This window comes from Lithobates pipiens, unplaced genomic scaffold (assembly GCF_037356315.1).
Source record: "Lithobates pipiens isolate NorthernLeopardFrog02 unplaced genomic scaffold, aLitPip1_a1.2 Scaffold_35, whole genome shotgun sequence".
Taxonomy (NCBI): domain Eukaryota; kingdom Metazoa; phylum Chordata; class Amphibia; order Anura; family Ranidae; genus Lithobates; species Lithobates pipiens.
This window is the reverse complement of record NW_027507811.1, coordinates 13966776-13987306: the sequence shown is the minus strand read 5'-3', so window position 1 is coordinate 13987306 and position 20531 is coordinate 13966776. Positions and strand designations below refer to the sequence as shown.

Here is a 20531-nt window from a genome sequence, read left to right as displayed (position 1 = left end):
CTGGGGGCCCCTCCTGCACTATGTCTCCATGCAGGGTCTTTCTGAGGTCTGGGGGCCCCTCCTGCACTATGTCTCCATGCAGGGTCTTTCTGAGGTCTGGGGGCCCCTCCTGCACTATGTCTCCATGCAGGGTCTTTCTGAGGTCTGGGGGCCCCTCCTGCACTACTTCTCCATGCAGGGTCTTTCTGAGGTCTGGGGGCCCCTCTTGCACTATGTCGTCTTACCAGTGCCCATCAATGTCGTCTTACCAGTGCCCAGCAATGCCGCCTTACCAGTGCCCAGCAATGCCACCTTACCAGTGCCCAGCAATGCAGCCTTACCAGTGCCCAGCAATGCCACCTTACCAGTGCCCAGCAATGCCGTCTTACCGGTGCCCAGCAATGCAGCCTTACCAGTGCCCAGCAATGCCACCTTACCAGTGCCCAGCAATGCAGCCTTACCAGTGCCTAGCAATGCCGCCTTACCAGTGCCCAGCAATGCAGCCTTACCAGTGCACAGCAATGCAGCTTTTACCAGTGCCAGCCCGTCCCCCCTTCCCTTGGTCCTCCTCCAGTGGCTGCTGTAACAAGGCCCCGCCTCCTATAATACACATCACACTAATTCAATTTGCATATGGCATTGGATCAGTGTTTCGGCCTATCACTGAATCTAGGAGGCGGGACTTTGTTACAGCGGCCGCTGGAGGAGGAGGACGGACGCACTGGGATGACCCCCCCCCCCCCAATGTGTGGCTGTGACACCCGGGGTGGACCATCCCCCATTGGCATGGACTCCCTCCCCTTCCCGCACACCCACACTGCCTGCCACAGCTCACAGTCCTGCAGGACGCAGCTGCTAACGGGAACGGTGTTCCTGTTGCGGAAAAAGAAGGAAGGGTTTTGGGAGGGGTGTGGGGGAATTTATGTTCAAAGATGTGTTTTTGTTGGGGGGGGGGGGGGGGGTTTAGGGATAGAAGAAGAGAATTTCTGCTAGAAAAAGGGATTTGGAGTGAATTTATGCTGGGGGAGTTGTGCTGGGAGAGGGTATTTTTTTGGGGGGGGAATAAGGGGATTTGTACTGAAAGGAGGGGTTTAGATAGAGAATAAGAGGATTTTTGCTAGGAGGGGTGTGGGGGAATTTATGTTCGAAGAGGTGTTTTTTGGGGGGGAGGGGCGGGAGATTTGTGCTGGGGGGATGCTGGGAGAGGGTATTTTGGGGGGGGGGAATAAGGGGATTTGTACTGGAAGGAGTGATTTGGATAAAGAATAAGAGAATTTGTGCTAGGAGGGGTGTGGGGGATTTTATGTTTGAAGAGGTGTTTTTTTGGGGGAGGGGCGGGAGATTTGTGCTGGGGGGGGGGGGGGGGTTTAAGGAGAGAATAAGAGAATTTATGCTAGAAAAAGGGGCTTGGATAGGGTTGCCACCTGTACGGGATTCACCCGGACAGTCCGGGTTCTGAATCATCTGCCCAGTTTTCAGACTGCCTGAAACCCGGACAGACCATTCTGGCAGGGGGGAGCTTCATTAGAATACATGCCACCGTGGAGACAGTCACAGCAGCAGCAGTATCATTACTTCTCAATAAATACACACACTGAGCTTTTATGTGTGTGTGTATTGAGAATCTGAAGATCCTTTCTGCCCCCCTCCAGGCTCCTGCAGGGTCTCAATTGTCTCTGTTCCCCCCCCTCTGCAATCACTAGTGCCGTGGTCTGGAAGAAGGGGGAGGCGGAGCGGAGGAGATCACTGGAGCTGCTGTCGGGCTTTTGCTCATCAAGAGGTGAGCCGACTTTTTATTTTACTAAGCAAAGTTCCAGGAGGGTTTCTTTTATGAAGGTTTAAGAATCAGAAGAGACAGCAGTGAGTGTGGGTGGGGGGTCTGCAGTCCAATCACAGGATCTCCCAAGCAGCACACTTATCTATGTACACAAACTTCCCCCATCCTCTGTCTGATTATGTGATGTCATTTATGGCCATTCACTTAACCCCTTGTGTATGTGGTGAGTTTACACCCCCGATAGTCCAGACTCAGAGCCTGGATAACACAGGGATATATGAATGGTCATACATGACCTCCCCATCATCTGTACATACAGAGTGCTGGGGGCAGCATCTTATAGCACATTGTTTTCATTGACTAGTATTGTTGTGTATATTTTAGTACATGACCACAATAGCTTTTTAAAAAAACTATAGACATCCCTATCTGACCACTTCTCAGCCCCCAACTACCCCCCAGCTTATATTACCCCCAGACCACTTCATACAGACATCACTCCAAGCTGCTTACTACCCCCCAGCTGAGGGACTTCATTCCATAGTCACCCCACAGACACTGCAAGAAATCCCTCCCCATACTGCCCCCATCATACCCTCTGCACCCCTCTCCTGTACATACTGCCCCCATTATACCCTCCACACTCCTCTCCTGTACATACTGCCCCCATCATACCCTCTGCACCCCTCTCCTGTACATACTGCCCCCATTATACCCTCCACACTCCTCTCCTGTACATACTGCACCCATCATACCCTCTGCACCCCTCTCCTGTACATAGTGCCCCCATTATACCCTCCACACTCCTCTCCTGTACATACTGCACCCATCATACCCTCTGCACCCCTCTCCTGTACATAGTGCCCCCATTATACCCTCCACACTCCTCTCCTGTACATACTGCCCCCATCATACCCTCTGCACCCCTCTCCTGTACATAGTGCCCCCATTATACCCTCCACACTCCACTCCTGTACATACTGCCCCCATCATACCCTCTGCACCCCTCTCCTGTACATACTGCCCCCATCACCCCTTCACACTCCTCTCCTGTACATACTACACCCATCATACCCTCCACACTCCTCTCCTGTACATACTGCCCCCATCATACCCTCCACACTCCTCTCCTGTACATACTGCCCCCATCACCCCTTCACACTCCTCTCCTGTACATACTGCCCCCATCATACCCTCCACACTCCTCTCCTGTACATACTGCCCCCATCATACCCTCCACACTCCTCTCCTGTACATACTGCACCCATCATACCCTCTGCACCCCTCTCCTGTACATACTGCCCCCATTATACCCTCCACACTCCTCTCCTGTACATACTGCACCCATCATACCCTCTGCACCCCTCTCCTGTACATAGTGCCCCCATTATACCCTCCACACTCCTCTCCTGTACATACTGCCCCCATCATACCCTCTGCTCCCCTCTCCTGTACATACTGCCCCCATCATCCCCTCCACACTCCTCTCCTGTACATACTGCCCCATCATACCCTCCATACTCGTCGCCTGTACATACTGCCCCATAGTACCCTCCGCACTCATCTGCTGTACTTACTGCCCCCATCATACCCTCCACACTCCTCTCATGTACATACTGCACCCATCATACCCTCCACACCCCTCTCCTGTACGTACTGCCCCCATCATACCCTCCACACTGCTCTCCTATACATACTGCCCCCATCATGCACTCCACACTCCTCTCCTGTACATACTGCACCCATCATACCCTCTGCACCCCTCTTGTACATAATGCACCCATCATACCCTCCACACTCCTCTCCTGTACATACTGCCCCATCATATCCTCTGCACCCCTCTCCTGTACATACTGCCCCCATCACCCCCTTTAAACTCCTCTCCATACCGCACCCATCATACCCTCCACACTCCTCTACTGTACATACTGCCCCCATCATACCCTCCACATTCCTCTCCTGTACATACTGCCCCCATCATACCCTCCACACTTCTCTCCTGTACATACTGTCCCCATCATACCCTCTGCACCCCTCTCCTGTAAATACTGCCTCCATTATACCCTCCACGCTCCTCACCTGTACATACTGCACCCATTATACCCTCTGCACCCCTCTCCTGTACATACTGCCCCCATCATACCCTCTGCACCCCTCTCCTGTACATACTGCCCCCATTATACCCTCCACACTCCTCTCGTGTACATACTGCACCCATTATACCCTCCACACTCCTCTCCTGTACATACTGCACCCATCATACCCTCTGCACCCCTCTCCTGTACATAGTGCCCCCATTATACCCTCCACACTCCTCTCCTGTACATACTGCCCCCATCATACCCTCTGCACCCCTCTCCTGTACATACTGCCCCCATCATCCCCTCCACACTCCTCTCCTGTACATACTGCCCCATCATACCCTCCATACTCCTCGCCTGTACATACTGCCCCATAGTACCCTCCGCACTCATCTGCTGTACTTACTGCCCCCATCATACCCTCCACACTCCTCTCCTGTACATACTGCCCCCATCATACCCTCCACACTCCTCTCCTGTACATACTGCACCCATCATACCCCCTGCACTCCTCTCCTGTACATACTGCACTCATCATACCCTCCACACTCCTCTCCTGTACATACTGCCCCCATCATACCCTCCACACTCCTCTCCTGTACATACTGCCCCATCATACCCTCCATACTCATCTCCTGTACATACTGCACCCATCATACCCTCCGCACCCCTCTCCTTTACATACTGCCCCCATCATCCCCTCCACACTCCTCTCCTGTACATACTGCCCCCATCATCCCCTCCACACTCCTCTCCTGTACATACTGCCCCATCATCCGCTCCACACTCCTCTCCTGTACGTACTGCCCCCATCATACCCTCCACACTCCTCTCATGTACATACTGCCCCCATCATACCCTCCACACTCCTCTCCTATACATACTGCCCCCATCATGCCCTCCACACTCCTTTCCTGTACATACTGCACCCATCATACCCTCTGCACCCCTCTTGTACATAATGCACCCATCATACCCTCCACACTCCTCTCCTGTACATACTGCCCCATTATACCCTCTGCACCCCTCTCCTGTACATACTGCCCCCATCACCCCCTTTGCACTCCTCTCCATACCGTACCTATCATACCCTCCACACTCCTCTACTGTACATACTGCCCCCATCATACCCTCCACACTCCTCTCCTGTACATACTGCACCCATCATAGCACTCCTGTACATACTGCCCCCATCATACCCTCCACACTCCTCTCCTGTACATACTGTCCCCATCATACCCTCTGCACCCCTCTCCTGTACATACTGCCCCCATCACCCCCTTCACACTCCTCTCCTGTACATACTGCACCCATCATACCCTCCACACTCCTCTACTGTACATACTGCCCCCATCATACCCTCCACACTCCTCTCTTGTACATACTGCACCCATCATAGCACTCCTCTCCTGTACATACTGCCCCCATCATACCCTCCACACTCCTCTCCTGTACATACTGCCCCCATCATACCCTCCACTCTCCTCTCCTGTACATACTGCCCCATCATAGCACTCCTCTCCTGTACATACTTCCCCCATCATACCCTCCACACTCCTCTCCTGTACATACTGCCCCCATCATACTCTCCACACTCCTCTCCTGTACATACTGCACCCATCATACCCTCCACACTCCTCTACTGTACTTACTGCCCCATCATACCCTCCGCACTCCTCTCCTGTACATACTGCCCCCATCACCCCTTCACACTCCTCTCCTGTACATACTGCCCCCATCATACCCTCTGCACCCCTCTCCTGTACATACTGCCCCCATCACCCCTTCACACTCCTCTCCTGTACATACTGCACCCATCATACCCTTCACACTCCTCTCCTGTACATACTGCCCCCATCACCCCTTCACACTCCTCTCCTGTACATACTGCCCCCATCCTACCCTTCACACTCCTCTCCTGTACATACTGCCTCCATTATACCCTCCACACTCCTCTCCTGTACATACTGCCCCCATCATACCCTCCACACTCCTCTACTGTAAATACTGCCCCCATCATACCCTCTGCACCCCTCTCCTGTACATACTGCCCCCATCACCCCTTCACACTCCTCTCCTGTACATACTACACCCATCATACCCTCCACACTCCTCTCCTGTACATACTGCCCCCATCATACCCTCCACACTCCTCTCCTGTACATACTGCCCCCATCACCCCTTCACACTCCTCTCCTGTACATACTGCCCCCATCATACCCTCCACACTCCTCTCCTGTACATACTGCCCCCCATCATACCCTCCACACTCCTCTCCTGTACATACTGCCCCCATCATACCCTCCACACTCCTCTCCTGTACATACTGCCCCCATCACCCCTTCACACTCCTCTCCTGTACATACTGCCCCCATCACCCCTTCACACTCCTCTCCTGTACATACTGCCCCCATCACCCCTTCACACTCCTCTCCTGTACATACTGCCCCCATCACCCCTTCACACACCTCTCCTGTACATACTGCCCCATCCTACCCTTCACACTCCTCTCCTGTACATACTGCCCCCATCACCCCTTCACACTCCTCTCCTGTACATACTGCCCCCATCACCCCTTCACACACCTCTCCTGTACATACTGCCCCCATCACCCCTTCACACTCCTCTCCTGTACATACTGCCCCCATCACCCCTTCACACTCCTCTCCTGTACATACTGCCCCCATCACCCCTTCACACACCTCTCCTGTACATACTGCCCCCATCACCCCTTCACACTCCTCTCCTGTACATACTGCCCCCATCATACCCTTCACACTCCTCTCCTGTACATACTGCCCCCATCACCCCTTCACACTCCTCTCCTGTACATACTGCCCCCATCACCCCTTCACACTCCTCTCCTGTACATACTGCCCCCATCATCCCTTCACACACCTCTCCTGTACATACTGCCCCCATCACCCCTTCACACTCCTCTCCTGTACATACTGCCCCCATCATACCCTTCACACTCCTCTCCTGTACATACTGCCCCCATCACCCCTTCACACTCCTCTCCTGTACATACTGCCCCCATCACCCCTTCACACTCCTCTCCTGTACATACTGCCCCCATCATCCCCCCCCTCCCCAGAAATGTTATTTAATCACAAAACTATATGTATAGTTTAAACAACATAAAAAAATGCTGTTTATTACAATGTACAGTGGTAATGAATTTAATGCAATTTTAATACAAAAAAAAATATTTGCCGTGTGCTGCTAAAGTGTTCGGGTTTGGCTTGAAGAAAAGGTGGCAACCCTAGGCTTGGAGGGAATTTATGCTGGGGAGTTGTGCTGGGAGAGGGTATTTGGGGGGGGGGGAATAAGGGGATTTGTACTGGAAGGAGGGGTGGGGGGGAATTTATGTTCAAAGAAGTGTTTTTTTTGGGGGGGGGGGGGGGGGTTAGGGAAAGAATGAGAATTTCTGCTAGAAAAAGGGGTTTGAAGGGAATTTATGCTGGGGGGTTGTGCTGGGAGAGGGTATTTTTTTGGGGGGGGGCGAATAAGGAAATTTGGGGGGATTTGTGCTGGGAGGGGGGATTTGGGATGAGAATATGAGGTTTCGTAGTAGGAGGGGTTAGAGGCGTGGAGGGGGGGGTGTTATGCTCAAAGATATTTGGAGAAAGAGTAGGAGGATTTGTGCTGGAAGGGGGAGATTTAAGGAGAGATTAAGAGAATTTCTGCTAGAAAAAGGGGTTATGCTGGGGGAGGGGGTGGAAGGGGGTATTTGTGGGGAATAAGGATATTTGTACTGGAAAGAGGGCTTTGGGGGAGAAGGATTAATACTGGGGGGGGGGGGGGGGTTGGGGGAGGGGAGAGGAGGAGGATTTGTACTAGAAGGGGGATTTGGGGGAGAAGGATTAATACTGGGGGGGGGGGGGGGGATTGGGGGAGGGCAGAGGAGGAGGATTTGTACTAGAAGGGGGATTTAGGGGACCTCGGAGGACTCTCCACCCCTCTAATAACCCCCCAATGGATGAGATTACAATCAGCGATGAGCTGGGAACAGAAAACAAGACTCAGGAGAGATGATTGTTTATTGGAGAAGATGAGACGAAGGGATTGGCACATGGGGGGGGGGGGTGGGGAGAGTTGCACCTGTTAGAATCCACTGTCCGTTTCTCACACTTCCAGCAGGGGGCGGTACTCTGAGGTTTCATTATAGTTCCTTTATTTCTTAAACTTTCCCGCACCCTGAACATGAATGGAGCCCGTCTGAACTCTCTGATGTCTAAGAAATATCTTTATGTAAGAAAAAACAAACATTTCCCGCACTCCAGACCATGAGAAAGGACGCTAACCATTGTGAACACTCTGGTGCAGAAGGAGGCTTCCTTTCACAGGGAAACATTTCCCGCACACGGATCATGAAAAGGGACGCTCGCCACGTGAGTTCTCTGGTGGTAATCAAGGCCTCCTTTAAGTCTAAACGATTTCCCGCACTCTGAACACGAATAGGGATTCTCACCTGTGTGTATTCTCTGGTGTAAACGAAGACCTCCTTTCTCGGTGAAACATTTCCCGCACTCTGTACATTCATAGGGACGCTCCCCTGTGTGAACTCTCTGATGCCCAAGAAGCAGCTTTTTTTCAGAAAAACTTTTCCCGCACTCGGAACACGAATAGGGACGCTCCCCTGTGTGAACTCTCAGGTGCCTTAGAAGGGTTTCTGTTCCACGAAAACATTTCCCGCACTCGGAACATGAAAAAGGACGCTCACCAGTGTGTATTCTCTGGTGTCTAAGAAGACCTCCTTTGTGAGGGAAACCTTTCCCGCACTCTGGGCATGAATAGGGACGCTCGCCTGTATGAACTTTCTGATGCCTAACAAGGTAACTTTTCGATGCAAAACGTTTCCCGCACTCTGAACATAAAAAAGGACACTCGCCACCAGTGTGGATTCTCTGGTGCTGAAGAAGGTCTACTCTTCGACTAAAAAATTTCCCGCACTCCGAACATGAATAAGGATGCTTACCAGTGTGAATTCTCTGGTGCTGAGAAAGGTTTCCTTTACTGCTAAAACATTTCCCACACTCTGAACATGAATAGGGACGCTCACCCGTGTGACTCCTCTGGTGTATAAGAAGGACTGCTTTCGAACTAAAACATTTCCCGCACTCTGCACATGAAATAGGATGCTCACTAGTGTGAGTTTGCATGTGTCTAAGAAGTTCACTTTTCCCATTAAAACATTTCCCGCACTCTGAACATGAAACAGGATCTTCAGCTGTGTGATTTCTCTGGTGTGAAATAAGACTTGCTTTCCGGGGGAAACATTTTCCGCACACTGGACAGGAATAAAGATGTTCGCTCACATGACATCTCTGGTGGCTTAGAAGGTGTTCCTTCTGCGTAAAACATTTCCCGCACTCTGAACATGTCAAGGAATTCTCTCCTGTATGAACCCCTTTATGGCTTAAAGAAGATTCCTTGAGATTAGATGGATTTCCACATCCATCCGCACTGTCAGATATTAGAGGACTATCGGAAGTCCAAGTAGGTGATTTATGAGGAGATTCCTCAGAATTGGACATATCCAATGATCTCTTCCAACGGGGAGGTCTGTCATGTGTATTATGAGGAATGGGATTTACTTCTGGAGAACATCCAATGTCCTTATCATCCACATCTTTCTCCGATGTTCTTCTATTCCCACCACAGAGTCCATCTGTAAGAAGGCAATAAAAATTATTCATATTTTTCAAGAGTCGTAGATGTTTATAAAAAGGTCTGAATGGAGATGGACCTTTCATATTATGTTCCCAACAAATGAGGAGGAGATACTGTACACCATATGAAGATGGGCCTTGATGAATGAAGATGGACCTTTCATATGGTGTACAGTATCTTATTCTCTTTTGGTGGTAACGTGGTGTTATATTGAGAAATAGAAATGGAGCTTTCAGCGCTGAGACTCTGACCCTACGTGTTTCGTCCAACAGGACACCCTCAGGGGTTTCTAGCGCAGAAGCTTCATCATATTTTCTCCATTTGTTGGGAACATGACGTTATATTGAGGAATGGAGATGGACCTTTCATATGGTGTACAGTATCTCCTCCTCATTTGTTGGGAACATGACATTATATTGAGGAACGGAGATGGACCTTTCATATGATGTACAGTATCTCCTCCTCATTTGTTGGGAACATGACGTTATATTGAGGAATGGAGATGAACCTTTCATATGGTGTACAGTATCTCCTCCTCATTTGTTGGGAACATGACGTTATATTGAGGAATGGAGATGGACCTTTCAAATGGTGTACAGTATCTCCTCCTCATTTGTTGGGAACATGACGTTATATTGAGGAATGGAGATGAACCTTTCATATGGTGTACAGTATCTCCTCCTCATTTGTTGGGAACATAACATTATATTGAGGAATGGAGATGACCTTTCATATGGTGTACAGTATCTCCTCCTCATTTGTTGGGAACATGACGTTCTATTGAGGAATGGAGATGGACCTTTCATATGATGTACAGTATCTCCTCCTCATTTGTTGGGAACATGACGTTCTATTGAGGAATGGAGATGGACCTTTCATATGGTGTACAGTATCTCCTCCTCATTTGTTGGGAACATGACGTTATATTGAGGAATGGAGATGGACCTTTCATATGGTGTACAGTATCTCCTCCTCATTTGTTGGGAACATGACGTTATATTGAGGAATGGAGATGGACCTTTCATATGATGTACAGTATCTCCTCCTCATTTGTTGGGAACATGACGTTCTATTGAGGAATGGAGATGGACCTTTCATATGGTGTACAGTATCTCCTCCTCATTTGTTGGGAACATGACGTTATATTGAGGAATGGAGATGGACCTTTCATATGGTGTACAGTATCTCCTCCTCATTTGTTGGGAACATGACATTATATTGAGGAATGGAGATGAACCTTTCATATGGTGTACAGTATCTCCTCCTCATTTGTTGGGAACATGACGTTATATTGAGGAATGGAGATGACCTTTCATATGGTGTACAGTATCTCCTCCTCATTTGTTGGGAACATGACGTTATATTGAGGAATGGAGATGGACCTTTCATATGGTGTACAGTATCTCCTCCTCATTTGTTGGGAACATGACGTTATATTGAGGAATGGAGATGACCTTTCATATGGTGTACAGTATCTCCTCCTCATTTGTTGGGAACATGACGTTATATTGAGGAATGGAGATGGACCTCTCATATGGTGTACAGTATCTCCTCCTCATTTGTTGGGAACATGACGTTATATTGAGGAATGGAGATGGACCTTTCATATGGTGTACAGTATCTCCTCCTCATTTGTTGGGAACATGACGTTATATTGAGGAATGGAGATGACCTTTCATATGGTGTACAGTATCTCCTCCTCATTTGTTGGGAACATGACGTTATATTGAGGAATGGAGATGGACCTTTCATATGGTGTACAGTATCTCCTCCTCATTTGTTGGGAACATGACGTTATATTGAGGAATGGAGATGGACCTTTCATATGGTGTACAGTATCTCCTCCTCATTTGTTGGGAACATGACGTTATATTGAGGAATGGAGATGGACCTTTCATATGGTGTACAGTATCTCCTCCTCATTTGTTGGGAACATGACGTTATATTGAGGAATGGAGATGGACCTCTCATATGGTGTACAGTATCTCCTCCTCATTTGTTGGGAACATGACGTTATATTGAGGAATGGAGATGACCTTTCATATGGTGTACAGTATCTCCTCCTCATTTGTTGGGAACATGACGTTATATTGAGGAATGGAGATGGACCTTTCATATGGTGTACAGTATCTCCTCCTCATTTGTTGGGAACATGACGTTATATTGAGGAATGGAGATGGACCTTTCATATGGTGTATAGTATCTCCTCCTCATTTGTTGGGAACATGACGTTATATTGAGGAATGGAGATGGACCTTTCATATGATGTACAGTATCTCCTCCTCATTTGTTGGGAACATGACGTTATATTGAGGAATGGAGATGACCTTTCATATGGTGTACAGTATCTCCTCCTCATTTGTTGGGAACATGACGTTATATTGAGGAATGGAGATGGACCTTTCATATGATGTACAGTATCTCCTCCTCATTTGTTGGGAACATGACGTTATATTGAGGAATGGAGATGACCTTTCATATGGTGTACAGTATCTCCTCCTCATTTGTTGGGAACATGACGTTATATTGAGGAATGGAGATGGACCTTTCATATGGTGTACAGTATCTCCTCCTCATTTGTTGGGAACATGACGTTATATTGAGGAATGGAGATGGACCTTTCATATGGTGTATAGTATCTCCTCCTCATTTGTTGGGAACATGACGTTATATTGAGGAATGGAGATGGACCTCTCATATGGTGTACAGTATCTCCTCCTCATTTGTTGGGAACATGACGTTATATTGAGGAATGGAGATGGACCTTTCATATGGAGTACAGTATCTCCTCCTCATTTGTTGAGAACATGATATTATATTGAGGAATGGAGATGGACCTTTCATATGGTGTACAGTATCTCCTCCTCATTTGTTGGGAACATGACGTTATATTGAGGAATGGAGATGGACCTTTCATATGGTGTACAGTATCTCCTCCTCATTTGTTGGGAACATGACGTTATATTGAGGAATGGAGATGGACCTTTCATATGGTGTACAGTATCTCCTCCTCATTTGTTGGGAACATGACGTTATATTGAGGAATGGAGATGGACCTTTCATATGGTGTACAGTATCTCCTCCTCATTTGTCGGGAACATGACATTATATTAAGGAATGGAGATGGACCTTTCATATGGTGTCCAGTATCTCCTCCTCATTTGTTGGGAACATGACATTATATTGAGGAATGGAGATGGACCTTTCATATGGTGTACAGTATCTCCACCTCATTTGTCGGGAACATGACATTATATTAAGGAATGGAGATGGACCTTTCATATGGTGTACAGTATCTCCTCCTCATTTGTTGGGAACATGACGTTATATTGAGGAATGGAGATGGACCTTTCATATGGTGTACAGTATCTCCACCTCATTTGTCGGGAACATGACATCATAGTGAGGAATGGAGATGGACCTTTCATATGGTGTACAGTATCTCCTCCTCATTTGTTGGGAACATGACATCATAGTGAGGAATGGAGATGGACCTTTCATATGATGTACAGTATCTCCTCCTCATTTGTCGGGAACATGACATCATAGTGAGGAATGGAGATGAACCTTTCATATGGTGTACAGTATCTCCTCCTCATTTTTTCGAGAATATGACAATATATTGAGGAATGGAGATGGACCTTTCATATGATGTACAGTATCTCCTCCTCATTTGTCGGGAACATGACATTATATTGGGGAATGGAGATGGACCTTTCATATGGTGTACAGTATCTCCTCCTCATTTGTTGGGAACATGACGTTATATTGAGGAATGGAGATGGACCTTTCATATGGTGTACAGTATCTACTCCTCATTTGTTGGGAACATGACGATATATTGAGGAATGGAGATGGACCTTTCATATGATGTACAGTATCTCCTCCTCATTTGTTGGGAACATGACGTTATATTGAGGAATGGAGATGGACCTTTCATATGGTGTACAGTATCTCCACCTCATTTGTCGGGAACATGACATTATATTAAGGAATGGAGATGGACCTTTCATATGGTGTACAGTATCTCGTCCTCATTTGTTGGGAACATGACGTTATATTGAGGAATGGAGATGGACCTTTCATATGGTGTACAGTATCTCCACCTCATTTGTCGGGAACATGACATCATAGTGAGGAATGGAGATGGACCTTTCATATGGTGTACAGTATCTCCTCCTCATTTGTTGGGAACATGACATCATAGTGAGGAATGGAGATGGACCTTTCATATGATGTACAGTATCTCCTCCTCATTTGTCGGGAACATGACATCATAGTGAGGAATGGAGATGGACCTTTCATATGGTGTACAGTATCTCCTCCTCATTTTTTCGAGAATATGACGTTATATTGAGGAATGGAGATGGACCTTTCATATGATGTACAGTATCTCCTCCTCATTTGTCGGGAACATGACATTATATTGGGGAATGGAGATGGACCTTTCATATGGTGTACAGTATCTCCTCCTCATTTGTTGGGAACATGACGTTATATTGAGGAATGGAGATGGACCTTTCATATGGTGTACAGTATCTACTCCTCATTTGTTGGGAACATGACGATATATTGAGGAATGGAGATGGACCTTTCATATGATGTACAGTATCTCCTCCTCATTTGTTGGGAACATGACGTTATATTGAGGAATGGAGATGGACCTTTCATATGGTGTACAGTATCTACTCCTCATTTGTTGGGAACATGACGATATATTGAGGAATGGAGATGGACCTTTCATATGATGTACAGTATCTCCTCCTCATTTGTTGGGAACATGACGTTATATTGAGGAATGGAGATGGACCTTTCATATGGTGTACAGTATCTCCTCCTCATTTGTTGGGAACATGACGTTATATTGAGGAATGGAGATGGACCTTTCATATGGTGTACAGTATCTCCACCTCATTTGTCGGGAACATGACATCATAGTGAGGAATGGAGATGGACCTTTCATATGGTGTACAGTATCTCCTCCTCATTTATTGGGAACATGACATTATATTGAGGAATGGAGATGGACCTTTCATATGGTGTACAGTATCTCCTCCTCATTTGTTGGGAACATGACGTTATATTGAGGAATGGAGATGGACCTTTCATATGGTGTACAGTATCTCCACCTCATTTGTCGGGAACATGAAATCATAGTGAGGAATGGAGATGGACCTTTCATATGATGTACAGTATCTCCACCTCATTTGTCGGGAACATGACATCATAGTGAGGAATGGAGATGGACCTTTCATATGGTGTACAGTATCTCCTCCTCATTTTTTCGAGAATATGACGTTATATTGAGGAATGGAGATGGACCTTTCATATGATGTACAGTATCTCCTCCTCATTTGTCGGGAACATGACATTATATTGGGGAATGGAGATGGACCTTTCATATGGTGTACAGTATCTCCTCCTCATTTGTTGGGAACATGACATTATATTGGGGAATGGAGATGGACCTTTCATATGGTGTACAGTATCTCCTCCTCATTTGTTGGGAACATGACGTTATATTGAGGAATGGAGATGGACCTTTCATATAGTGTACAGTATCTCCTCCTCATTTGTTGGGAACATGACATTATATTAAGGAATGGAGATGGACCTTTCATATGGTGTACAGTATCTCCTCCTCATTTGTCGGGAACATGACATCATAGTGAGGAATGGAGATGGACCTTTCATATGGTGTACAGTATCTCCTCCTCATTTGTCGGGAACATGACATCATAGTGAGGAATGGAGATGGACCTTTCATATGGTGTACAGTATCTCCTCCTCATTTTTTCGAGAATATGACGTTATATTGAGGAATGGAGATGGACCTTTCATATGATGTACAGTATCTCCTCCTCATTTGTCGGGAACATGACATTATATTGGGGAATGGAGATGGACCTTTCATATGGTGTACAGTATCTCCTCCTCATTTGTCGGGAACATGACATTATATTGAGGAATGGAGATGGACCTTTCATATGGAGTACAGTATCTCCTCCTCATTTGTTGGGAACATGACGCTATATTGAGGAATGGAGATGGACCTTTCATATGGTGTACAGTATCTCCTCCTCATTTGTTGGGAACATGACGTTATATTGAGGAATGGAGATGGACCTTTCATATGGTGTACAGTATCTCCTCCTCATTTGTCGGGAACATGACGTTATATTGGGGAATGGAGATGGACCTTTCATATGGTGTACAGTATCTTCATGAAAAAAATAAACAAAAGAAAATGGGTTTCAAAACTGAGAAGATGGAAGGTGGATTTGGGGTGTGTAGGTCGCCTATAAAGCCATTTTTGGATCTAGTGATGATGATGTACCTGAGCCGCTATCTGGAGAAGTTTCTTCTTTAATTGCGTCCATCATTCCAACCTGCTCCGTAAACTTCTGATCGCACATCACATACGTCTCTCGTCTTCCTTTATAACCTCAATTTTTACGTTAATCAGATCTTCATCCTAAACCAACAAAATGGCCAGAAAATAATTTCATTAAAATGTAAACTTTAATATGCTGTCAGGAAGATGAAACAATCAATCAACGGCAGTATTGATGATTTCATTTGTCGATATACGAGCGTGCGTTCAGCCTTAAGGCGTGCTAATTAGCTTAAAACCAATTAATAGATAAGAACCATAGTGGCTCGATTATCTTCCTGAGCTCTGTGTAAAATTTATTTAATACAATAAAATTATCATTGAAAGTATGGACTGCGTAACCAGGGCCAAGTGTAAACTGTCTGATGCGGGTGTGCAGGGGGGCAGAGGATATGACGTCTTTAGGGCAGTGTATAGGAGTCAGTAGGGCAGTGTTCAGGGGTCAGCATGGCAAAGGATAGGGTCAGAAGTTTGTAGGGCAGTATAAAGAGGACATTCGTTTGTAAAGCAATGTACAGTGGATTATCAAGGCAATGTACAGGGGCTAACAGGGCAGAGGACAGGGGTCATCAGGGCAGAGGAAAAGGGGTCAGCAGTGCAGGGTACAGGGGTCAGGAAGACTGAGGACAGGGGTCAGCAGTGCAATGGACAGGGGTCAACTGGGAAGAGGACAGTGTTCAGCAGGGCAGGGTACAGGGGGTCAGATGGGCAGAGGACAGGGGTTAGCAGGATGGAGGACAGGGGTAAGCAGTACAATGGACATGGGGTCAGCAGGGCAGAGGACAGGGGTCAGCTGGGTAGTGGACAGGGGACAGGAAGACGGAGGACAGGGGTCAGCAGCGCAATGGACAGGGGGTCAACAGGGAAGAGGACAGTGTTCAGCAAGGCAGGGTACAGGGGGTCAGATGGGCAGTGTACAAGGGTCAGCTGGGCAGAGGACAGGGGGTCAGCTGGGCAGAGGACAGGGGGTCAGCTGGGCAGGGGACAGGGGGTCAGTATTATAATGAACAGGGGTCAGCAGGGCAGAGAACAGGGGGTCAGTATTATAATGGACAGGGGTCAGCAGGGCAGAGGACAGGGGATCAGTAATATAATGGACAGGGGTCAGCAGGGCAGAGGATACGGGGTCAACTGGGAAGAGGAAAGAGGATTCAGAAGGGCAGAGAACAGGGGTCAGCAGGATGGAGGACGGGGTCAGCAGTGCAATAGACAGTGGTCAGCAGGGCGGAGGACAGGGGTCAGCAGGGCAATAGACAGTGCTCAGCAGGGCAGAGGATAGGGGATCAGATGGGAAAAGGACAGGGGGGCAGCAGACAGAGGTCAGATGGGAAGAGGACAGGGGGGGTCATATGGGAAGAGGACCGGGGGGGTCAGATGGGAAGAGGACAGGGGGGGTCAGATGGGAAGAGGACAGGGGGGGTCAGATGGGAAGAGGACAGGGGGGGTCAGATGGGAAGAGGACAGGGGGGGTCAGATGGGAAGAGGACAGGGGGGGTCAGATGGGAAGAGGACAGGGGGGGGTCAGATGGGAAGAGGACAGGGGGGGGTCAGATGGGAAGAGGACAGGGGGGGTCAGATGGGAAGAGGAACGGGGACAGCAGTGCAGGGGACAGGAAGTCAACTAGGAAGAGGACACATTTAGTAGTCAAGTAGTTAATAAATGATACCTTACCAGTAAAGCTAGTTGTGGTGGATTTTCCCCCGAGGACAGGGGCCCCCCCATCTCTGCTGGGGACAGGGACCCACTGTTCTCCCCGAGGACAGGGACCCCCTTATAACCTGGGGACTGCGAGGACAGGGACCCCTTCTCCCCCGAGGACAGGGACCCCCTTCTCCCCCGAGGACAGGGAACCCCTTCTCCCCCGAGGACAGGGAACCCCTTCTCCCCCGAGGACAGGGGCCCCCTTCTCCCCCGTGGACAGGGACCCCCTTCTCTCCCGAGGACAGTAACCCCCTTCTCCTCCGAAGACAGGGAACCCCTTCTCACCTGGGGATAGTGTGACAGATCTCGGTCCTTGACGGGATTGTGTCCTCCGTAAATGCTTCCTCCGTCCGGAACCAGCCCGATCCAGGATCCCTCCAGCACCCGGTCCTTAGTTGGAACTCTTTGTAGGGGCAAAAACCTCAAACTCTTTATACAAACACAGGAACACATATACAGATCAATGCTCAGAGGACAATCGCCCCTCCCTTTGGAAGTAAACTGTCCAATCATCAAGGAGAGCTGTTGGAGGAATTCCCCTCTGCCCTGCCCTGCCCCCAGTCTTCCTGCAAGATACACATAATACAAATACAAAGGAGACGGGCGTGGTAACAATGGTGGCCGATAATAGTTCCACCAACCCCCGGCTGGCAGAAGTGTGACTGCCTGGAAACTTAGAGACATGGGGCAGCATTATTTCCAATGTCAGTGTCACAAGGGACCCCATCTCCCCTGGGGGCAGGACCCCCATCTCACCTGGGGGCAGGAACCCCATCTCCCCTGGGGAAGAGGACCCCATCTTCCCTACGGACAGGAACCCCATCTCCCCTGGCAATGGGGACTCCATCTCACCTAGGGACCCCACCTCCCCTAAGAACAGGAACCTGATCAACCAACCTCACTGCCATGCCTGCCATGTGTCCTGTGCGAGGGACCTCCTGTGACAGCTCTTATCAGGAATTCAACCCACTGTGTGCTCCCCCTACATGGATACATGGATGTTCTCCCCCTACACGACCGACCCCTCTGTGTGCTCCTCCTACACAACTGACCCCTCTGCGTGCTACCCCTACAAGACTGACCCCTCTGTATGCCACCCTACACGACTGACCCCTTTGTGTGCTCCCCCTACATGGATGTTCTCCCCCTACACGACCGACCCCTCTGTGTGCTTCTCCTACACGACTGACCCCTCTGTGTGCTCCTCCTACACAACTGACCCCTCTGCGTGCTACCCCTACAAGACTGACCCCTCTTTATGCCACCCTACACGACTGACCCCTTTGTGTGCTCCTCCTACACGACTGACCCCTCTGTGTGCTCCCCCTACACAACTGACCCCTCTGTGTGCTCCTCCAACGCGACTGACCCCTGTGTGCTCCTCCTACATGACCGACCCCTCTGTGTGTTCCTCCTACGTGACTGACCCCTCTGTGTGCTCCCTCTACACAACTGACCCCTCTGTGTGCTCCTCCTACACGACTGACCCCTCTGTGTGCTCCCCCTCTACACAACTGACCCCTCTGTGTGCTCCTCCTACACGACTGACCCCTCTGTGTGCTCCCACTACACGACTGACCCCTCTGTGTGCTCCCCCTACACAACTGACCCCTTTGTGTGCTCCTCCAACGCGACTGACCCCTGTGTGCTCCTCCTACATGACCGACCCCTCTGTGTGCTCCTCCTACACAACTGACCCCTCTGCGTGCTCCTCCTACACGACCGACCCCTCTGCGTGCTCCTCCTACACGACTGACCCCTCTTCGTGCTCCTTCTACAATACCGACCCCTCTGTGTGCTCCTCCTACACGACTGACCCCTCTGCGTGCTCCTCCTACCCGACCGACCCCTCTGTGTGCTCCCACTTCACGACCGACCCCTCTGTGTGTTCCTCCTACGTGACTGACCCCTCTGTGTGCTCCCTCTACACAACTGACCCCTCTGTGTGCTCCTCCTACACGACTGACCCCTCTGTGTGCTCCCACTACACGACTGACCCCTCTGTGTGCTCCCACTTCACGACCAACCCCTCTGTGTGCACCCCCTACACGACGACCCCTCTGTGTGCTCCTCCTACACGACCGACCCCTCTGCGTGCTCTTCCTACACGACTGACCCCTCTTCGTGCTCCTTCTACAATACCGACCCCTCTGTGTGCTCCTCCTACACGACTGACCCCTCTGCGTGCTCCTCCTACACGACCGACCCCTCTGTGTGCTCCCACTTCACGACCGACCCCTCTGTGTGTTCCTCCTACGTGACTGACCCCTCTGTGTGCTCCCTCTACACAACTGACCCCTCTGTGTACTCCTCCTACACGACTGACCCCTCTGTGTGCTCCCACTACACGACTGACCCCTCTGTGTGCTCCCACTTCATGACCGACCCCTCTGTGTGCTCCCCCTACACGACGACCCCTCTGTGTGCTCCTCCTACACGACTGACCCCTCTGTGTGCTCCCTCTACACAACTGACCCCTCTGTGTGCTCCTTCTACACGACTGACCCCTCTGTGTGCTCTCGTTCATGACTGACCCCCTCTGTGTGCTCCTCCTACACGACCGACCCCTATGTGTGCTCCTCCTATACGACTGACTCCTCTGTGTGCTCCCTCTACACAACTGAACCCTCTGTGTGCTCCCTCTACACGACTGACCCCTCTGTGTGCTCCCCCTACATGACTGACCCCTCTGTGTGCTCCTCCAACACGACTGACCCCTCTGTGTGCTCCTCCTACATGACCGACCCCTCTGTGTGCTCCTCCTACACAACTGACCCCTCTGTGTGCTCCTCCTACACGACTGACCCCTCTGTGTGCTCCTCCTATGCGACCGACCCCTCTGTGTGCTCCTCCTACACTACCGACCCCTCTGTGTGCTCCTCCTACACGACTGACCCCTCTGTGTGCTCCCCCTACACTACT

At 49.4% G+C, this 20531-nt stretch overlaps 4 protein-coding genes across 6 annotated transcripts in view; 2 read left to right on the top strand and 2 right to left on the bottom strand.

Moving 5' to 3' along the window:
* The window catches only part of LOC143955522 (uncharacterized), a 433055-nt gene that overhangs the window by 60141 nt on the left and 352383 nt on the right, over nucleotides 1–20531 (bottom strand). The gene's annotated exons all lie outside the window — the stretch shown is intronic.
* Nucleotides 1–20531, top strand: part of LOC143955568 (uncharacterized) — a 234219-nt gene that overhangs the window by 76895 nt on the left and 136793 nt on the right. The gene's annotated exons all lie outside the window — the stretch shown is intronic.
* The window catches only part of LOC143955614 (uncharacterized), a 347615-nt gene that overhangs the window by 203250 nt on the left and 123834 nt on the right, over nucleotides 1–20531 (top strand). The gene's annotated exons all lie outside the window — the stretch shown is intronic.
* Nucleotides 7863–18111, bottom strand: LOC143955783 (uncharacterized). Its single transcript, XM_077465906.1, has 3 exons — nucleotides 17895–18111; nucleotides 15851–15988; nucleotides 7863–9511 (listed from the first exon to the last, which is right to left on the bottom strand). The coding sequence occupies exons 2-3, from the start codon at nucleotides 15927–15929 to the stop codon at nucleotides 8181–8183; spliced, it is 1410 nt and encodes a 469-aa protein (XP_077322032.1). The 5' UTR covers nucleotides 15930–15988; nucleotides 17895–18111; the 3' UTR covers nucleotides 7863–8180.